This window comes from Phyllostomus discolor, chromosome 1 (assembly GCF_004126475.2).
Source record: "Phyllostomus discolor isolate MPI-MPIP mPhyDis1 chromosome 1, mPhyDis1.pri.v3, whole genome shotgun sequence".
Taxonomy (NCBI): Eukaryota; Metazoa; Chordata; class Mammalia; order Chiroptera; family Phyllostomidae; genus Phyllostomus; species Phyllostomus discolor.
In genome coordinates this window covers 56786935-56802940 of record NC_040903.2, presented here as the reverse complement: position 1 = coordinate 56802940, position 16006 = coordinate 56786935, and the positions used below count along the sequence as shown (strand labels likewise).

The 16006-nt window shown below is 38.8% G+C and overlaps 1 protein-coding gene across 7 annotated transcripts in view; it reads right to left on the bottom strand.

Annotated features, from left to right (window-relative positions):
• The window catches only part of LOC114492908 (protein adenylyltransferase SelO-like), a 54555-nt gene that overhangs the window by 9920 nt on the left and 28629 nt on the right, over positions 1-16006 (bottom strand). For 5 of the 7 annotated variants that reach the window (XM_036022967.1, XM_036022948.1, XM_028507527.2 and 2 more), the window contains 6 exons: positions 10815-10859; positions 10400-10481; positions 10207-10299; positions 7057-7136; positions 5814-5857; positions 2247-2326 (listed from right to left, as the gene is read on the bottom strand). In XM_036022967.1, the coding sequence (XP_035878860.1) occupies positions 2247-2326; positions 5814-5857; positions 7057-7136; positions 10207-10299; positions 10400-10481; positions 10815-10859 (424 nt within the window). Of the gene's footprint in view, positions 1-2246; positions 2327-5813; positions 5858-7056; positions 7137-10206; positions 10300-10399; positions 10482-10814; positions 10860-16006 lie in introns of those variants that run through there. The other 2 variants (XM_036022939.1, XM_036022960.1) reach the window with 2 other exon arrangements.

The window sequence follows — 16006 nt, the reverse complement described above, 5'->3', positions numbered from 1 at the left end:
TTGTATCTTGCATCGTGAGTCCACCACTCCAAGTCAAGTCTCCTTCCATCACCGTTTATCCCTTTACCCTTTTCTCCCTCTCCTACCTGCTCTCTGTCCCTCTGGTCATCACCATGCTGTTATCTGTGTCTATGAGGGATTTTTTTTTTTTGCTTAATCCCTTCACCTTTTTCACCCAGCTCCCCAATGTCCTCTGAAAGCAGTTGGTTTGTTCTCTATGAGTCTGTTTCTATCTTGTTTATTTTGTTCATTAGATTCCACATGTAAGTGAGATCACATGGCATTTGTCTTTCTCACACTGTCTTGTTTCACTTAGTAAAATAATCTCCAGGTCCATCTATGCTGTTGCAAAAGGTAAGGTTTCCTTTTTTACAGCTGAGCAGTACTCCATTGTGAAAATGCACCTTAGTTTTACCCACTCATCTGATGGGCACTTGGGCTGCTTCCCAATCTTGGCTGTCATCAGTGACTCAATAAACAATGAGTGTTGGCAAGGATGTGGAGAAAAGGGTGCCCTCATGCACTGTTGGTGGGAATGCAGATTGGTACAGCCACTGTCCTCAAAAAATTAGAACTGCCTTTTGACCCAGTGATTCCACTTCTGGGAGTATATCCAAAGAAACACAAAATACAATTTTGAAAGAATATATGCACCACTATGTTCACTGTAGCATTATTTACAATTGCCAAGATGTGGAACATTAAGCTTTTAAACCAGGGCTGCCCCTGCCTCTTCTGAGGGTGGCTCTTGTCTCCTCGGACCTGGGCGTTCATGTGTGCGTCCTGCTGCTGCGAACTGCTGCCAGAACTCCCGCCAGCGAGGACCCTGACACTGCCCTTCTTGAGAGCCGGGTTTCTGTCCTGTATCTTTCTGAGTTGAGTGGGGCTGAGAGCAGCCTGTAATAGTCTTGTGGGTCTAAATATTTTCTTGAACTTAGGAAGACACCTCCCCACACAGTGAGCACTGCATCATTACTCAAGTACAACTTTGAGGAAGGGAAGAAAAGAAGGAAGAAACAAACCAACAGAACAACTTATTACACAATGTTTAGTTTCCTCAGCTTAAACTGCTTTACCTAAAAACAAATGCTCAGTTATCTCCCTTCTCTTTGTTTTTCCTTACCACCATAAAAAGATTACATGTAAGAATATTTTATTTTCTGAAATGCAAACCTAGAGTTGTCAGCCTAAGTAAACTACTGAAATAAAAAAATGATTGCACGTTCCAAATGAGAAATAGCCAAGTTTCTCTCTCACGCCAACTCTAGCAGCGTAAGTAGTGACTCCCCAGTGGACGAGTGTGATTCTGAGGCTACAGTCCATTTTGGGAGTAAAAGGTCTGTGGCTGTCAACACTGCCTGCTCCGGTGCAGGACAGACAAGTGACAGCATGAGTGCCAGGGCCACTCCAATCCCAAAAACAGAGATTATATGCAATGCATTTTCAAACAATTAACTATGAAACACTGAGGCATAGAACAAGGTACACAGAATTACATAATGAACTGTGTAACCTCCATTTGGCTTCAGAAATAAAATACTTCCAATATAGTTGGAACCAAGTATCCTTCCCTGACTCAAATTTCCTCCTTCCTGCAGTCGCCACTGTCAGAAGTTGATGTTTGTCATCTTTATTCATTTTGTTACTTTTACTATTATGTGCATATCCCTAAGTAACATATAATATGATTTTACATGTTTTTCACTATAATTAAGTGGTAATATATTGTATGTATTTTTTTCCCACTGCTTGTTTTGCTTAATGTTATCCATGCGGATACATTCAGACCTAGTTGATTCCTCTCCCTACTGTCCAGATTAATTTTAGTGGACCCCGCTCCCCGCCACCGTCTGCTGCTGCCATGGCGACCTGCTGGAGGGGGGTGCCCTCCGTCCGGCTTCACTGGACTTCAGACATTGAACCCAAGTTTCCCAAATGTAAACAACACACAGCAGAACAAGACCCTCAGATGCTCACATAATGTACCTCTATGATATAAATGAATGTTTAAAATTTTAAGTACATTAGAGAATAAATCGGAAAATACGAGAAAGTGATTTACTGATACACACATACACACACACACACACACACACACACACACGAGAGAGAGACCAGGCAATGAAAATTCTAAAGCTGGTGCTGGCAGTGGTCTAATTTTGCATTCTGCAAACAAAATCAGTGTGTTTAAAATGTGACATATTTAAAATTAATAAAAGTAAATGCAGAAAAGTCAACCACCTTACCTCTGAAAAGTCATTCCTCTCTGCTTTCTGCACTGCAGATTCCGCCATCCAGTTCTTCAGCACGTATCTAGGGTTAACAGCTTAAACAAGAGGGAAAAGCACACACTGAAACTATAAATTATGGGTCAACACAGGCTGCATGAAATCACAGCTGAAATCAGAAAATCTTCAAGAACTTTGCTGGAATGCTCAAATGAGAGCACCAGTTAAGCATCATTACACCAGTCAATGGTGGCTGTCTGTAAACTGTGTGGTGTTTGTTGCCCTACGGTACAGAAGAAACTCAGCAGATGAGCAATGTTGCTTTGCCCTTTCAGTGTTTCATCACGAGTTTGTCTTTTTCACTATGTTCAGTTTGCTACTCCTTTTATAAAGGACGGAGAAAGTAGTGAGTTCATCTCACCTAGGCCCTTTATTCTAAGTGGAGAGGGGAAAGCTGCCGCTGTTAACATCTTCACTCACAGAATTAAGGTCTGACTCAGCAGGACTGCTTCATGCTGATGTGGCCAAGAGCGTACAGGAAAGCTTACCTGCAGACAAAACTCTTTCTACATTTATATTTTTATAGTAACCATGCATTTTTAAATATTGAAAATTATTGTAACAATAGCACATTTAGAAAAATTTCAGGAACTGTGTCTTTATTTGAGATGAGACTTTTCCAAAATATCAACTGGGTGGCCTAAGAGAAATTCTAGAAGCCTCCAGAAATCACGGTTTTGTGATTCCCAACAGCAGTTGCCTGAGTTATTTGAATGGAAGGAACAAACAAATTGCATTTCAAGTTGGTTTTAAAGATCTGACAAAATATGAAAGATAATCTAAAAATATAAGTACCCTACGACTCAGTCATTCTAATTCTCTGAAAATATAGTCTATGGGAACAAATTCAAACATTAAAAATACCATTCATATTGTTAAGGAAAACTAGAAACAACCTAAATACTTAATAATAGGAAAATGGTTAAGTAAAACATAATATATCCTTTTGAGAAAGTATTATTATACTGCCAGTAAAAATGTTACATTATAATGAATGAAGAAGCAAGAAAAACTGCTTAATTTATTTTTAGTGAAAATAAGATATAAAATTATACCCCTGTATGTTACTACTACATGTTCTTCTAATCAGTACATACAAAAAAAGAGAGACTAGAAGTAAATGCATCAAAAAGTAAATTTAGAAAAGCTCATATATGACACTTCAACTCAAGTAAAATTTATTCATCTAGAATTCTTCTAGTTTGAAAAAAAAATCTCATGCCTTGGCTGGGTAGCTCAGTTAGAGCTTTGTCTCAATATGCCAAGGTTGCCAGTTCGATCCCCTGTCAGGGCACACATAAGAAGTAACCAATGAATGCATAAATAAGTGGAACAACAAATTGATGTTTCTCTCTCTTTCTCTCTCTCTTCCTTCTTCTTTTTCTCTAAGATCAATACATTTTTTAAAAAATATGTAATTTATTAAGTTTAAATTAATTCAATTTTTAAAAAACATTTAACTTAAAATTTTATTTTTAAAGTATATTTTATTGATTATGCTATTACAGTTGCTGTATTTTTTTCTCCCCTTTATTCTCCTCTGTCCTGCATCCTCCCTCCCACCAGCATCCGCCCCCACCTCAGTTCATGTCCACAGGTCATATATATAAGTTCTTTGGCTTCTCCATGTCTTATACTATTCTTAACCTCCCTCTGTCTATTTTATAACTACCATTTGTGCTTCTTATTCCTTGTACCTGTTCCCCCATTCTCCTCTCTCCCCTTCCCCAATGTAACCCTCCATGTGATCTCCATTTCTGTGATTCTGTTCCTGTTCTAGTTGTTTGCTTAGTTTTTTTTTTCAGGTTCAGTTGTTGATAGTTGTGAGCTTTTTCTCATTTTACTGTTCATAGTTTTCATTTTCTTCTTTTTCTTAAATAAGTCCCTTTAACATTTCATATAATAAGGGCTTGGTGATGATGAACTCCTTTAACTTGACCTTATCTGGGAAGTACTGTATCTGCCCTTCCATTCTAAAGGATAGCTTTGCTGGATAGAGTAATCTTCGATGTAGGTCCTTGCCTTTCATAACTTTGAATACTTCTTTCCAGCCCTTTCTTGCCTGCAAGGTTTCTTTTGAGTAATCAGCTTATAGTCTTATGGGAACTCCTTTGTAGGTAACTGTCTCCTTTCCTCTAACTGCTTTTAAGATTCTCTCCTTATCTTTCATCTTGGGTAATATAATTATGATGTACCTTGGTGTGTGCTTCCTTGGGTCCAACTTCTTTGAGACTCTCTGAGCTTCCAGGACTTCCTGGAAGTCTGTTTCCTTTGCCAGATTGGGGAAGTTCTCCTTCATTATTTGTTCAAGTAAGTTTTCCATTTCTTGCTCTTGTTCTTCTCCTTCTGGCACCCCTATGATTTGGATGTTGGAACATTTAAAATTGTTCTGGAGGTTCCTCAGCTTCTCCTAATTTTTTTGAATTCTTGTTTCTTCATTCTGTTCTGATTGAGTGTTTATTTCTTCCTTCTGCTCCAAATCATTGATTTGAGTCTCAGTTTCCTTTCTGTCACTATTGGTTCCCTGTGGATTTTTCTTTATTTCACTTTGCATTGCCTTCACTTTTTCCTCTATTTTGTGGCCATATTCAACCATTTCTGTGAACACCCTGATTACCAGTATTTTGGACTCTGCATCTGATAGGCTGGTTATCTCTTCATCACTTAGCTATATTTTTTCTGGAGCTTTGATCTGTTCTTCCATTTGGGCCATTTTTTTGTCGTTGTTCTATTTCGTGTCTATTACATAGTAAGGGGCAGAGCCTTAGGTATTCGCCAGTGCAAGGTGACCCACATTGCTGCAATGTGGCACTGTATGTAGGGCAGGAGTCAGAGAGGGAACAATGCCATCTGCTGGGCTTTCAGACAGGTTTCAGTCACTGCCTCCACTACCCACAAGCAAATTGGGCCCTTCTGGTGCTGATTCCCAGGTATGTGCTTATGTATGTTCTAGGACACTGTGGGTCTCTCCAATGAACTCTCCTGTGAGGCTGGGAGTTTCTTCTGCCAAGTCAACACCCACAGGTTTTTACAACCAAAGGTTTTGAGGCCTTCTTTTCCCATGCTGGAACCATGGGCTGTCCAGTCCGTCTTGCTCCCCAGTTTTTCCTCCCAATTTATCTACACGCAAATGTGGGGCCACTGCCACTGCCTTGCCTGCCCAGTCCTTCAACTGCCACCTTGCCACGCATCCTCTCCACCCCGGCTGCCAGTCCCCACCCCTTGGGCTAGTCTGGATGGATATTTCTTCAACTCCTTGCTTGTTGGACTTCCATACAGTTTGATTTTCTTGCAGTTCTGGTTGTTTTTTGTTTTTAAATTTGTTGTCCTCCTTTTGGTTGTGTGAGGAGGCAAAGTGTATCTACCTACACTTCCATCTTGATCACCAGTCTTTAATTTTTTTAATTTTTAAATTAATTTCATTTTTTAAAAAACAACTCAGTTCCCTCAAGTAGTTACTGCTGGTTTTCAAAAATGTTGCTTTTATGTGATTTAAAGTGAAATAAAATCAAAATGATTACTTACTTGTCATTCTTTCTCTTCTTTTGGAATCTGAATCATTCACGTTACTAAAAATGAATAAACAAAAGACAAAATTATCTCCTGACTCCCAAAATTATATCGTTTTTCAAAAGGGTAGGAATTATTTCATAAGACAAATATTGACAAAAAACATTTTCAAATCACAGTGCATCAGTGTCTGAAAGGAATGCAGAAAATACCAAGTTGGGCCCTAGATGGTGTTGATCAGTGGATTGAGTGGTGGCCTGAGAATCAAAGGGTTGCTGGTTTGATTACTAGTCTAGGGCATGTGCCTGGGTTATTGGGCAGGTCCCCAGTAGGGGGCTCACATGACAGGCTACCACACTTCGATGTTTTTCTGTCTTTCTCTCTCTCTCTCTCCGTCCCCCTCTCTAAAAATAAAGTCTTTAAAAATAAGAAAATAGTGGGTTGATTAAATAATGTGTAAAACACTACCTTGTCTAGTTATTTTAGATAATACCAAACCTTCTTTTATTTATACAAATCAAAAAATATTTTTGTCTAAAAATAGTCTAGGCTCTGGTCAGGCGGCAGCTCAGTTTGTTAGAGCATCGTCCCAATACGCAAAGGCTGGGGATTTGATGCACAGTCAGAACCGACTCATGAATGCATAAATAAGTGGAACAACAAATCGATGTCTCTCTCCCTCTCTCAATACATAAAAATTTTAAGAAATAAATTTATAAAAATAGCCTAAATTGACATGAATTTCCTTATCTTAAACTTAGTCTTCTGAAAATATTTTGACTTTTCTTTGATTACTCAGACTCATCTCTATAAAGAGCCCTCAGTGGCCACTAAACTGTGAAGGGGTATGTGCTCCTGTGTGATCTGTGGTTTTCTTGTCTCTCCCTACAGCTGCCTCTACTTACCACTCCTTTACTCTGTCATGTTTGTTGCTTCTAATTCATTTTAGGTTATGAAACAAAGTAACTTCTTACAGTAGTATAACATGTACCAGTAAGTAAACATCGGAAGAAAGCCTGAGGAACTCTTCTCCAGCTCAGAGCTTGAGAAAGAGAGGGAACTGTGTTATTGGAGAGTCGAGGTGGACAGACAAGTACCCTGTCCATGGGTGAGGGGTTACTAAGATGCCTGAACTAGTGCAAGGTGCGTGGGAGTAAAAGGAAATGGGGAAAACAGAAAGGAAGGAAGGGATCTGATGAATTCACTATGCTAAAGTAACACATCACAAGGTTTTTTGTAAATCATTAGATTAACCTACCTCTTCAGTCTCAAGAGGTACTGGGACACCCAGACAGGGAAGAGTTTATGCTTTGAAATCATCTTCAGTGCCCAGAATTGCTGAATGAAAATACAGTAATACAGTGCTTAGTCTACTAATATTTGTTCAGTTTAACTCCATGTTCCTTTCAAAATATTCTTTAATAATTTATATCCAGATTTTTTAAAGTGTACTATTTTGAGTAGAAGTAATACTAAAAAGGAATAATATTTTCCTTTGCTTTATATAACATTCAACTCTAAAATTCTACTTCATGGAAATCCATGTAATGGAATGATTTAAGAGAAATAAAAATATATATATAGTTCTTATCAATTGAGATTACATACACATGAATACTTGTATAACCAAAAGTCTTCCTTTAAATAGGGAACTGCCCTGGCTGGTGTCGCTCAGTGTATTGAGCATCAGCCTGCAAACCAAAAGGTTGCCAGTTTGATTCCTAGTCAGGGCACATGCCTGGGTTGGGGCCAGGTGCCCAGTTGGGGGTGTGCAAGAGGCAACATGATCTGTGTATCTCTCATGCACTGATGTTTTTCTCCCTTTCTTTCTCCCTCCTTTTCTCTCTCTCTAAAAGTAAATAAAATCTTTACAAAAATAAATAGGGAGCTCCCTTAAAGTAATTTACTTTCAAAAACTTAATTTGCAACTAACATTTATTTCATTATCTGTTCATTAAATAAATATTTATGCAACATCAACTTCTGTTAGGAACTTTATTAGGAGGGAAGGATATAAAAATTAATGACATGGTCCTCGTATTTAAGGAAAATGTGTAAAAATATTCAATGCCATTTTAGAAATATACATATTTATAAAATATATATTATAGAACTATAAAAGGATAAGGGAACACAAAAGAATAAGCAATTAGCTCCACCTACTAGTCAGGGGGTTGTAAAGGTTTCATATTCAAAAGGCACAGAAATTTACTACTGAAATAATTGAAAGTGTAATGATCTCAAATGTTCCAAGTAAATGTTAAATTACTAAGTACTTAAATACTTAGTAATTTAAGTATTGATATCTGTCAAAAACTTGAAAAAGTCACTTTAACAGTACTTTCAGTTTTCTACACATTAAATGATAATTAGTGATTATCACTAATTAAATAATTAGTTGATAGATGAATGAATCATTAATAATTTTTTCAATTATATCAAAGATTCTTATTGGTTAACATTCTTCTGTATTTCCTACTGTATAGGTAGGCATTTTTTATTCAAATAACTACTAGAAATGTAATTTAAGGCTATCCATGCCCATGAGAAAAATAATCTTTCTTATAATTAGAGTGATCCACACCACCTTTACAGGATCACTTGTTATGCTTCTTTTTCAAAGAACATTGGTTTAATTCTCACCTCCTACACTGACAGTTATTTTTTGTGAAAATAATTGTAAATAAGTGGTAAGAGCTGAAGCCTCTTGGTAGTGTAGTTTCAATAATGGCACCCTTCCTTCAAACCCCAGGCAGAGATCATGCTGAAAACACAGCAGTCTGAAATCTGTTCTGACAGCCAACAATTACTGAGCATGTATGAGATAGGCATTACCATTAACCCTGTCTCACAGATAAAACAAGGGAGGGTTAGAGAACCAGGTAACCTGTACAAGCTCACACAGCCTGTCCTGGGGGCACGGGATCTGAAGCACCCAATCTGCCTCCAGGGCCTCTCTCTCCAGTCACTACAGCACACCGCCTCCTAAGCACAGTGAAAATGACTGGAAAACCTACAGACGTATTCCACCAGACTCTCTTTCCTGGCCTTATGACTTAGCCCAGGCTAACTTTCATCTGGTGACTGACCGGATCAAGGGACTGAGGGAAGAAGGGTTCTATCTTTTTCTTACACAAGAAAGATGCAGCAGAGCTAAGGAACCAGGAGCATGGACTCTGGAGAAAGCTGCCTGTGTTTGAATCCAGCCAGACTTTCATTAGCTGTGTGACCTGCTGCTAGTTAAGTAAACTCTCTGTGCCTTAGTTTCTTTATCAGTAAAAGAGAGATCAACGTAGTATCTACCGCATATGTAATGCAACAGATTATACATATAAAATCTTACAATGGTGCCTAGAATGTAATAAGCACTCAATAAATGTTACTTATAATTGTTATTATATTAATAATAAATTTTCATTATTTTGTGAAGCATTTACTATAATTCCTGTCCCAGAATAAGCTGTCAATAACTGTGAGTCCTCAATACTTGTTGAATGATTGGATAAATGAGTTTGAATTTTTAAAAAACTGTGAAAAGATAACATTATACAGAGAATGTCATGAAAGATAATGTTCTCCATTGAAAAAAATAAGGCTAGGTGTTAATCACAAGAGGATAAAAATGATCACTGCAATACAGAAGACTGAGATCTTAAAAACAGATCTATGTTTCTAAAAATCTGTAAGTAGAAATCTGCTGGCAATACCCATATTAGACCATATATAAATGCAACACATATTCTCAAAAGTGAACTACGTGCAGGCACTTTGGAAATAGTTTGGTGGTTTCTTTAAAAATTAAACATAAATTTACTAAACCATCCAGTAGTTCCACTCCTAGAATATACACAAGAGAAATGAAACACATGTTCACACAAAAACTTGTACATAGATGTTCAGAGTCAGTATTTATTCACAACAGCCAAGAAGTGGAAATGACCCAAATGTCCATCAACTGGTGAAGGGGTCAGCAAAACGTGGTGCAGCCATAGGATGGAGCACTGCTCAGAAATAAAGAAGAAAGCACTACTGATGTAGGTCACAATGTGAACGAACCTCAGAGCATGCTAAGTGATGAGGCCAGATGCAAAAGACCACATATCGTGCGATTCCATTTATAGGAAATGTCTAGAAAGTGCAAACCTTGAGAGACAGAAAGTAAATTAGTAGTTGCTTGGGGCTGGGAGTAAAAACAGAGATTGACTCAAAAGGGCACAAAGGATCTGAAGCGTGATGGAATTGTTCCAGAACTGAATTGTGATAACTGCACAAATCTGTAAATTATTTGAAAATCACTAAATTATATATTGAATGTAAGTGAAACTTTATGGTATATAAATTATACCTCGATAAACCTGTTAAAAAGAAAACGAAATTAAGAAAAAAGCCAAATGTCACACACTAGTACCTGAGGAATGCTGAGCTCCTGTAACTGGCTTTGAGTAATCTCACTGAGCTGCCGAAATGTCATTGTAAAATCAGCTTCTTTCTCTTCCATGAGCTAATGAAAATAAGTGTATTTATCAACGTCAGTTCTTTGAGAAGATATTGATTAGTAATTGAAATGTTAATCAGAAAAAAAGATAAAATGACAAACTCACCTGTAAGAGAAATGCAATTAAATCATCATCACCCTTTGTTTCTCCAAGTAATCCCAATTTGGCTTTGAACAATTCTCTAAATCTAAAAGAAGAAGTGTCAAGGTAATTTGTTATTACAGTTCTCACTATTTTAAGAACTGTCCTCAAACCAACCAGGATGCTTTAACATTTGTATTCAAAAAGAACAAACCTGCCCTAGCTGGTGTGTCTCAGTGGACTGAGTGCCAGCCTACAAACCAGAGTCACCGGTTCAATTCCCGGTCAGGGCACACGCCTGGGTTGCGGGCCAGGTCCCCAGGTGGGAGCATGTGAGAGGCATTCACACATTGATGTTTCTCTCCCTCCCTTCCCCTCTCTATAAAAATAAAATAAAATCTTTAAAAAATTTTTTTTAATTTTTTTAAAAAGAACAAACCTTTTGTAATAAAGAACAGGATACCCCTCAAGAATCTGAGCAGTGCTATGGGAAGAAAAAAGGAAGAACAGTTAAACGTTGATTTATAATTAGCATCCTTAAATTACATTTTACAAGAACAAAGTGAACCTTCTCATGTATTAAACGACATTAGATTATGTGCTGCTGACTCTGGTTTAGTGCAGCATTATCTACAATTGCCAAGATATGGAAGCAGCCCAAGTGCCCATCAGTAGATGAGTGGATAAAACAACTGTGGCACATTTACACAATGGAATACTACTCAGCCATAAAAACAAAGAAAATTTTACCCTTTGCAATAGCATGGATGGACCTCCAGAGCATTATGGTGAGTGAAATAAGCCAGTCAGAGAAAGACAAATACCATATGATTTTACCTATATGTGGAATCTAATGAACAAACTGAACTAACAAAAAAAATAAATACAGACTGATAGGTAGAGAGCAGGATGACAGTTATGGAGGTGGGAGGGAGGTCATGGGGTGGAGGGATAGAGCAAAAAGGAAAAAGGACTTAAGGACATGGACAACAGTGTGGTGATTGCAGGGGTGAGGGAGGCATAAGGAGGTTAAGTGGTAACAGAAAAAATACAATAAAATTTTTCTAAAAATTAAAAAAATCATTAGATTATATGCTACTGATTCTGGTTTAATGATGTAATTATATATCATATCTTAGAGAACACTATCAACACAAATTTACTGCCTCAAAGGTTTGGATACAGTGCAAATCATACCATGGCATTCCTGAAACATTACTATATATAATTAGCATGTAAGATAAATGTTAATATACCAAAAACTTATATAACTTTTGGGTATATTTTAAAAATCATCTTAGACCCAATATAATGTATTACAAGTAGCTCACACAACAACATATTTTACTTGTCTGAAAGTATGAACATAGAGTGAGATATTTCATATAAATATAAAAATTAAAGCACTTTTAACCACAAACCCATCTTTAAACAATGACGTTTCTATTTCTTAACTGTCTTAAATGTATATTCAATTATACAAACTCGGCACATTCCTTTTACCTTCCTGACCTCATCTCCTACAACACTCCCCCTTGCTCATTCTGCTGCAACCATCGGCCGTTCCTTACACGCCCCACGCACACTCCCACCTCAGGGCCTCTGCACAGGCCCTTGCCTGTAGTTCTCTGCCCCCAGATATCTGCTCCTGTGACTCCTCCACGCCTTTGCTCAAGTTCTTTGCTGACCGTCCTTCTAAAACTGCAAGCCCTCCCACCCTCCCTCCCTGTATTCCCTACCCACTGCTTTATTTTTCTCCAGAGTAGTTATCCCCTCCTATGTTATATAACTTATTTGTTTATTAAAAGAGTAAATTATATAACTTATTCTGTCTCTCTGACCAGAAGTAAGCACTATGAAGTCACAGTTATTGTGCTGCCTCACTCACTATTATCCCCTTAGCACTAAGAACAGTGTCTGGCACATACCAAGTACCTCAATAAATCTTTGTTGAATTAATGAATGAACTCTACAGGGTAAAAGGGAGAAAAAAATTAATGCAGATAGGGTGGGATGAAGACTGCTTAATGAACATCATTTTATACCGCTTTGATTTTGAACTATGTGACTATATCATCAATATAGTTTTAAATTAATTAAGAAAACTATATAGGGGACATAAAACTTTTTTATCTTAATTGTAATAATGTTTTATTTGCTCTCCCCCTTCCACCTTCCAACTGATAACCCTCCAAATGATCTCCACATCTATGATTCTGTTTCTGTTCTGCTTGTTTACTTCATTTATTTTCTTGATTCAGTTGTTGATAGTTGTGAATTTATTGCCATTTTAATTGTTAATAGTTTTGCTCTTCTTTTTCTTAAGACCCCTTGAAATTTTATAGGATAATGGCTTGGTGATGATGAACTCCTTTAGCTTTATCTTGTCTGGGAAGTACTTTATCTGCCCTTCCATTCTAAATGACAGCTTTGCTGGATATGGTAATCTAGATTGTACATCATTGCTTTCCATCACTTTGAATATTTCTTGCCAGCCCCTTCTCGCCTGCAAAGTTTCTTTTGAGAAATCAGCTGACAATCTTAAGGGAATTTCTTTGTAAGTAACATCTGCTTTTCTCTTGCTGCTTTTGATTCTCTCTTTATCTTTAACCTTTGGCTTTTTAATTATGAAGTATCTTGGTGAGGTCCTCTTTGTGTCCACCTTGTTTGGGACTCTCTGCTTCCTGGACTTACATGTCTATTTCCTTCACCAAATTAGGAAAATTTTCTTTCATTATTTTTTCAAGTTCAACTTCTTGCTTACTCTTCTCCTTCCAGCAGTTGTCCCAGAGGCTCCTTAACCTATACTTGTTTTTTTGGATTCTTGCTGTTCTGATTGAATGTTTTTTTCTTCCTTATGTTCCAAATCATTAATTTGATTCTCAGCTTCTTCCACCCCACTGTTGGCTCCCTGTACATTTTTTTCACTTAGTGTAACCTTCGTTTCTGCCTGGGTCTTTTTTACGCTATTGAAGTACCCAATGAGTTCCCTGAGCATCCTAATAACCAGTGTTTTGAACTCTGCATCTGATAGGTTTTTTATCTCCATTTTGTTTCTTTTTCTAGTTTTATTCTATTATTTTATTTGGGCCATATTTCTTTGTCTCCTCATTTTGGCAGCTTCCCTGAGTTTGTTCCTATATATTAGGTAGAGCTGCTTTGCCTCCCTCTCATAGTATCATGGCTTATAGTGGAAAAGTGCACTGGTAAGCTGGATGGAGCAGAGCCTTAGGTAATCACCAGGGTGGAACAACCCATGTGAACTAGGTTGATGGAGTCTCAGATATGGTATCACTACTCTGTGGCTCTATGTGGGGAAGGGCTCAGAAAGGGGACAATGTTGCTGACTGGCCTCTGGAGTTCTGTCCACAAGAAAACTGTCCCCCAGCACTTGTCCTGATGCCAGACACTTTCGTTTCTCCCATATGCCACTGGTGCCCTTCCAGCTGCTGCCCCTGTGCTGGATCCCAAAGGGAGTGAGTATGTTTAAGTCCTAAGTCTGTTAACAGCCTTCTAAGAGGAGACTCCTGAGAATCCTGCAGTTTCTTCTGCTGCCACAACCCCTACTGGTTTACAGCAAGAAGTTATGTGGACTTACCTTCTGGGTGTGTAACCCTGGGCTGGGTGGTCTGGTTTGGAGCTGGAATCCCTTGCTCCCAAAGCATCCCTCCCAGTTTTTATCCACCTCACATGGGTGTGCGACCACCCATTCTGCATCTCTGCATCTCCAATCCTCCTACCAATCTGGATGAATGTGACTTCTTTATTTCCTTGGTTGTCAGACTTCCACACAGCTCAATTTTCTGACAATTCTGCGTGATATTTATTTTATAGTCTAGTTGTAATTTTGCTGTGGTTGTGCAAGGAGGCAAGCCATGTTTACCTATGCCTCCATCTTGACCAGAAGTCTCAATAAGCTGGTTTTTAAAATGTCACTTTCCCCTTCCCAGTAAGAACACTGTACTGGAGGAAGTCTCAGGGATTATTGATTCCTATATGTCAGCTGGGACTCTCTTATTTGCTAGGAACTAGACACATTACCAAAGTAAAATAAATTAATGCTTTTTAAAATTGTAAAAATAAATTAATACTTGCAAAAGGCAAGTTGAAGAGGCGTTTGGACCTGGCAGGACCAGGTTCTCACACTCTTGCGGTGAGACGTGGTCCTTCTCCTGCTAAGTGCCTGCTAAGTGCCTTTGGGTAACGCCAGTCACAGGCAGCGTCTCTCTGCCTGCATCAACCACCTCTGGCATCTCGGGGCTGGCACCCACTCACCAACCATTCTGCTGGAAAGGGTTCTCCTTCCCTTGAGTTCCATGAAAAGTCACAGCTTAAAAATACAAGTTGGATACTGAAAATATCAGGGGGAACATTTTGTAAGGCATATGATTGTACAACCACTATTCTGTACATGAGAAACTAACACAAAATATTATATGAAAAAAATAAATAAAGATAAAAATATCAAAAAATTCCTTTGGCCTGGCTTAGTCACATTTTCATCCTTGAACCCGTCAGAGCACCCAGGGGACAGAAAGTGGGACTGACTAGACGTGGGGTCAGCCCTTTGGAACTGATTGGACTGGAAACAGGTGAGATGAATTCCCAGAGGAAAGCTGAGGTGATGGATTTGGGCCTGAAGACAGATTCTAGGTTGGGGGAGGCAGCAGACTCCACATCACTGACAGCCTACTGCACAGCTGTGGGACCTGAAGCCCGGATATGGAAGGGAGTCACTGTGGGTCAAGAGCTGCAGCACCCCCCCACCACCGGCCAGTTTGCTCTCCTCCCTCAATGGCAAGAAACAATTCCACTTGCTGAAAAGGCAACACTGTTGTTAGTGGTAAACTCAAAGTTTCTGCCTTTGGCTTTGGGTTCTTTCATTTCCTTCCCTTTGGAAAAAAAGATACCAAAAAAATCACAATATATTTTGGATTTAAATAATGTTTTTGTGTAATAAAGAGCATGAATCAAAAAAAAATTTGTACAATGTATCCTGACCAAAAGAATGCTTTACCTTCCAAAATAGCCTTTCTCCATAAGATAAAGCAGTTAAGATGATCTAATGAATAAATCCAGGAACAAGTGGCTTTTCTGGACTGTACCATGGCTCCCGCCAGACCTGGGAATTTCACAGCAACTCCTTTTCCTAGATCCTTTCAGGATTATATTTGCCAGCTAAATGAACTCATGCGAGACTTGGGAAACAGAGAGAAATAGAGGCCAATACTCTGACGGTCAGGGCAGCCAGAAGCACAGATGCTAAGGTGCCTGGTGGACTCCAGCTTTTCCTCAATCTCCCCCACTCCACAGCCAGCTCAGGCTCCTGACTACTGGCCCTGCTGACCAACTTGAGCACAAGTTACGTACTTGGTATCAGGTCTGCTGAGGCTGTGACTTCCAAAAATCTTGCCCCATGACAACCTTCAGACCCAGTGTAGCAAACAGATATGCAGGGATTCTCAAGGCTCCTCAGGAAGCTCCAACCTGTCCAGAGTGCCAGTATTTCAAGTGCAAATGCTTAGGGGCAGTTCCTCTGATTCCTGGTGCCTCCCTTCCACAGCCTCCCTTCCCAGTGTGTCATAGACCTGTGTAAGCTTGAAGCCCGCATTAAACCCCTTGTTTCCATAG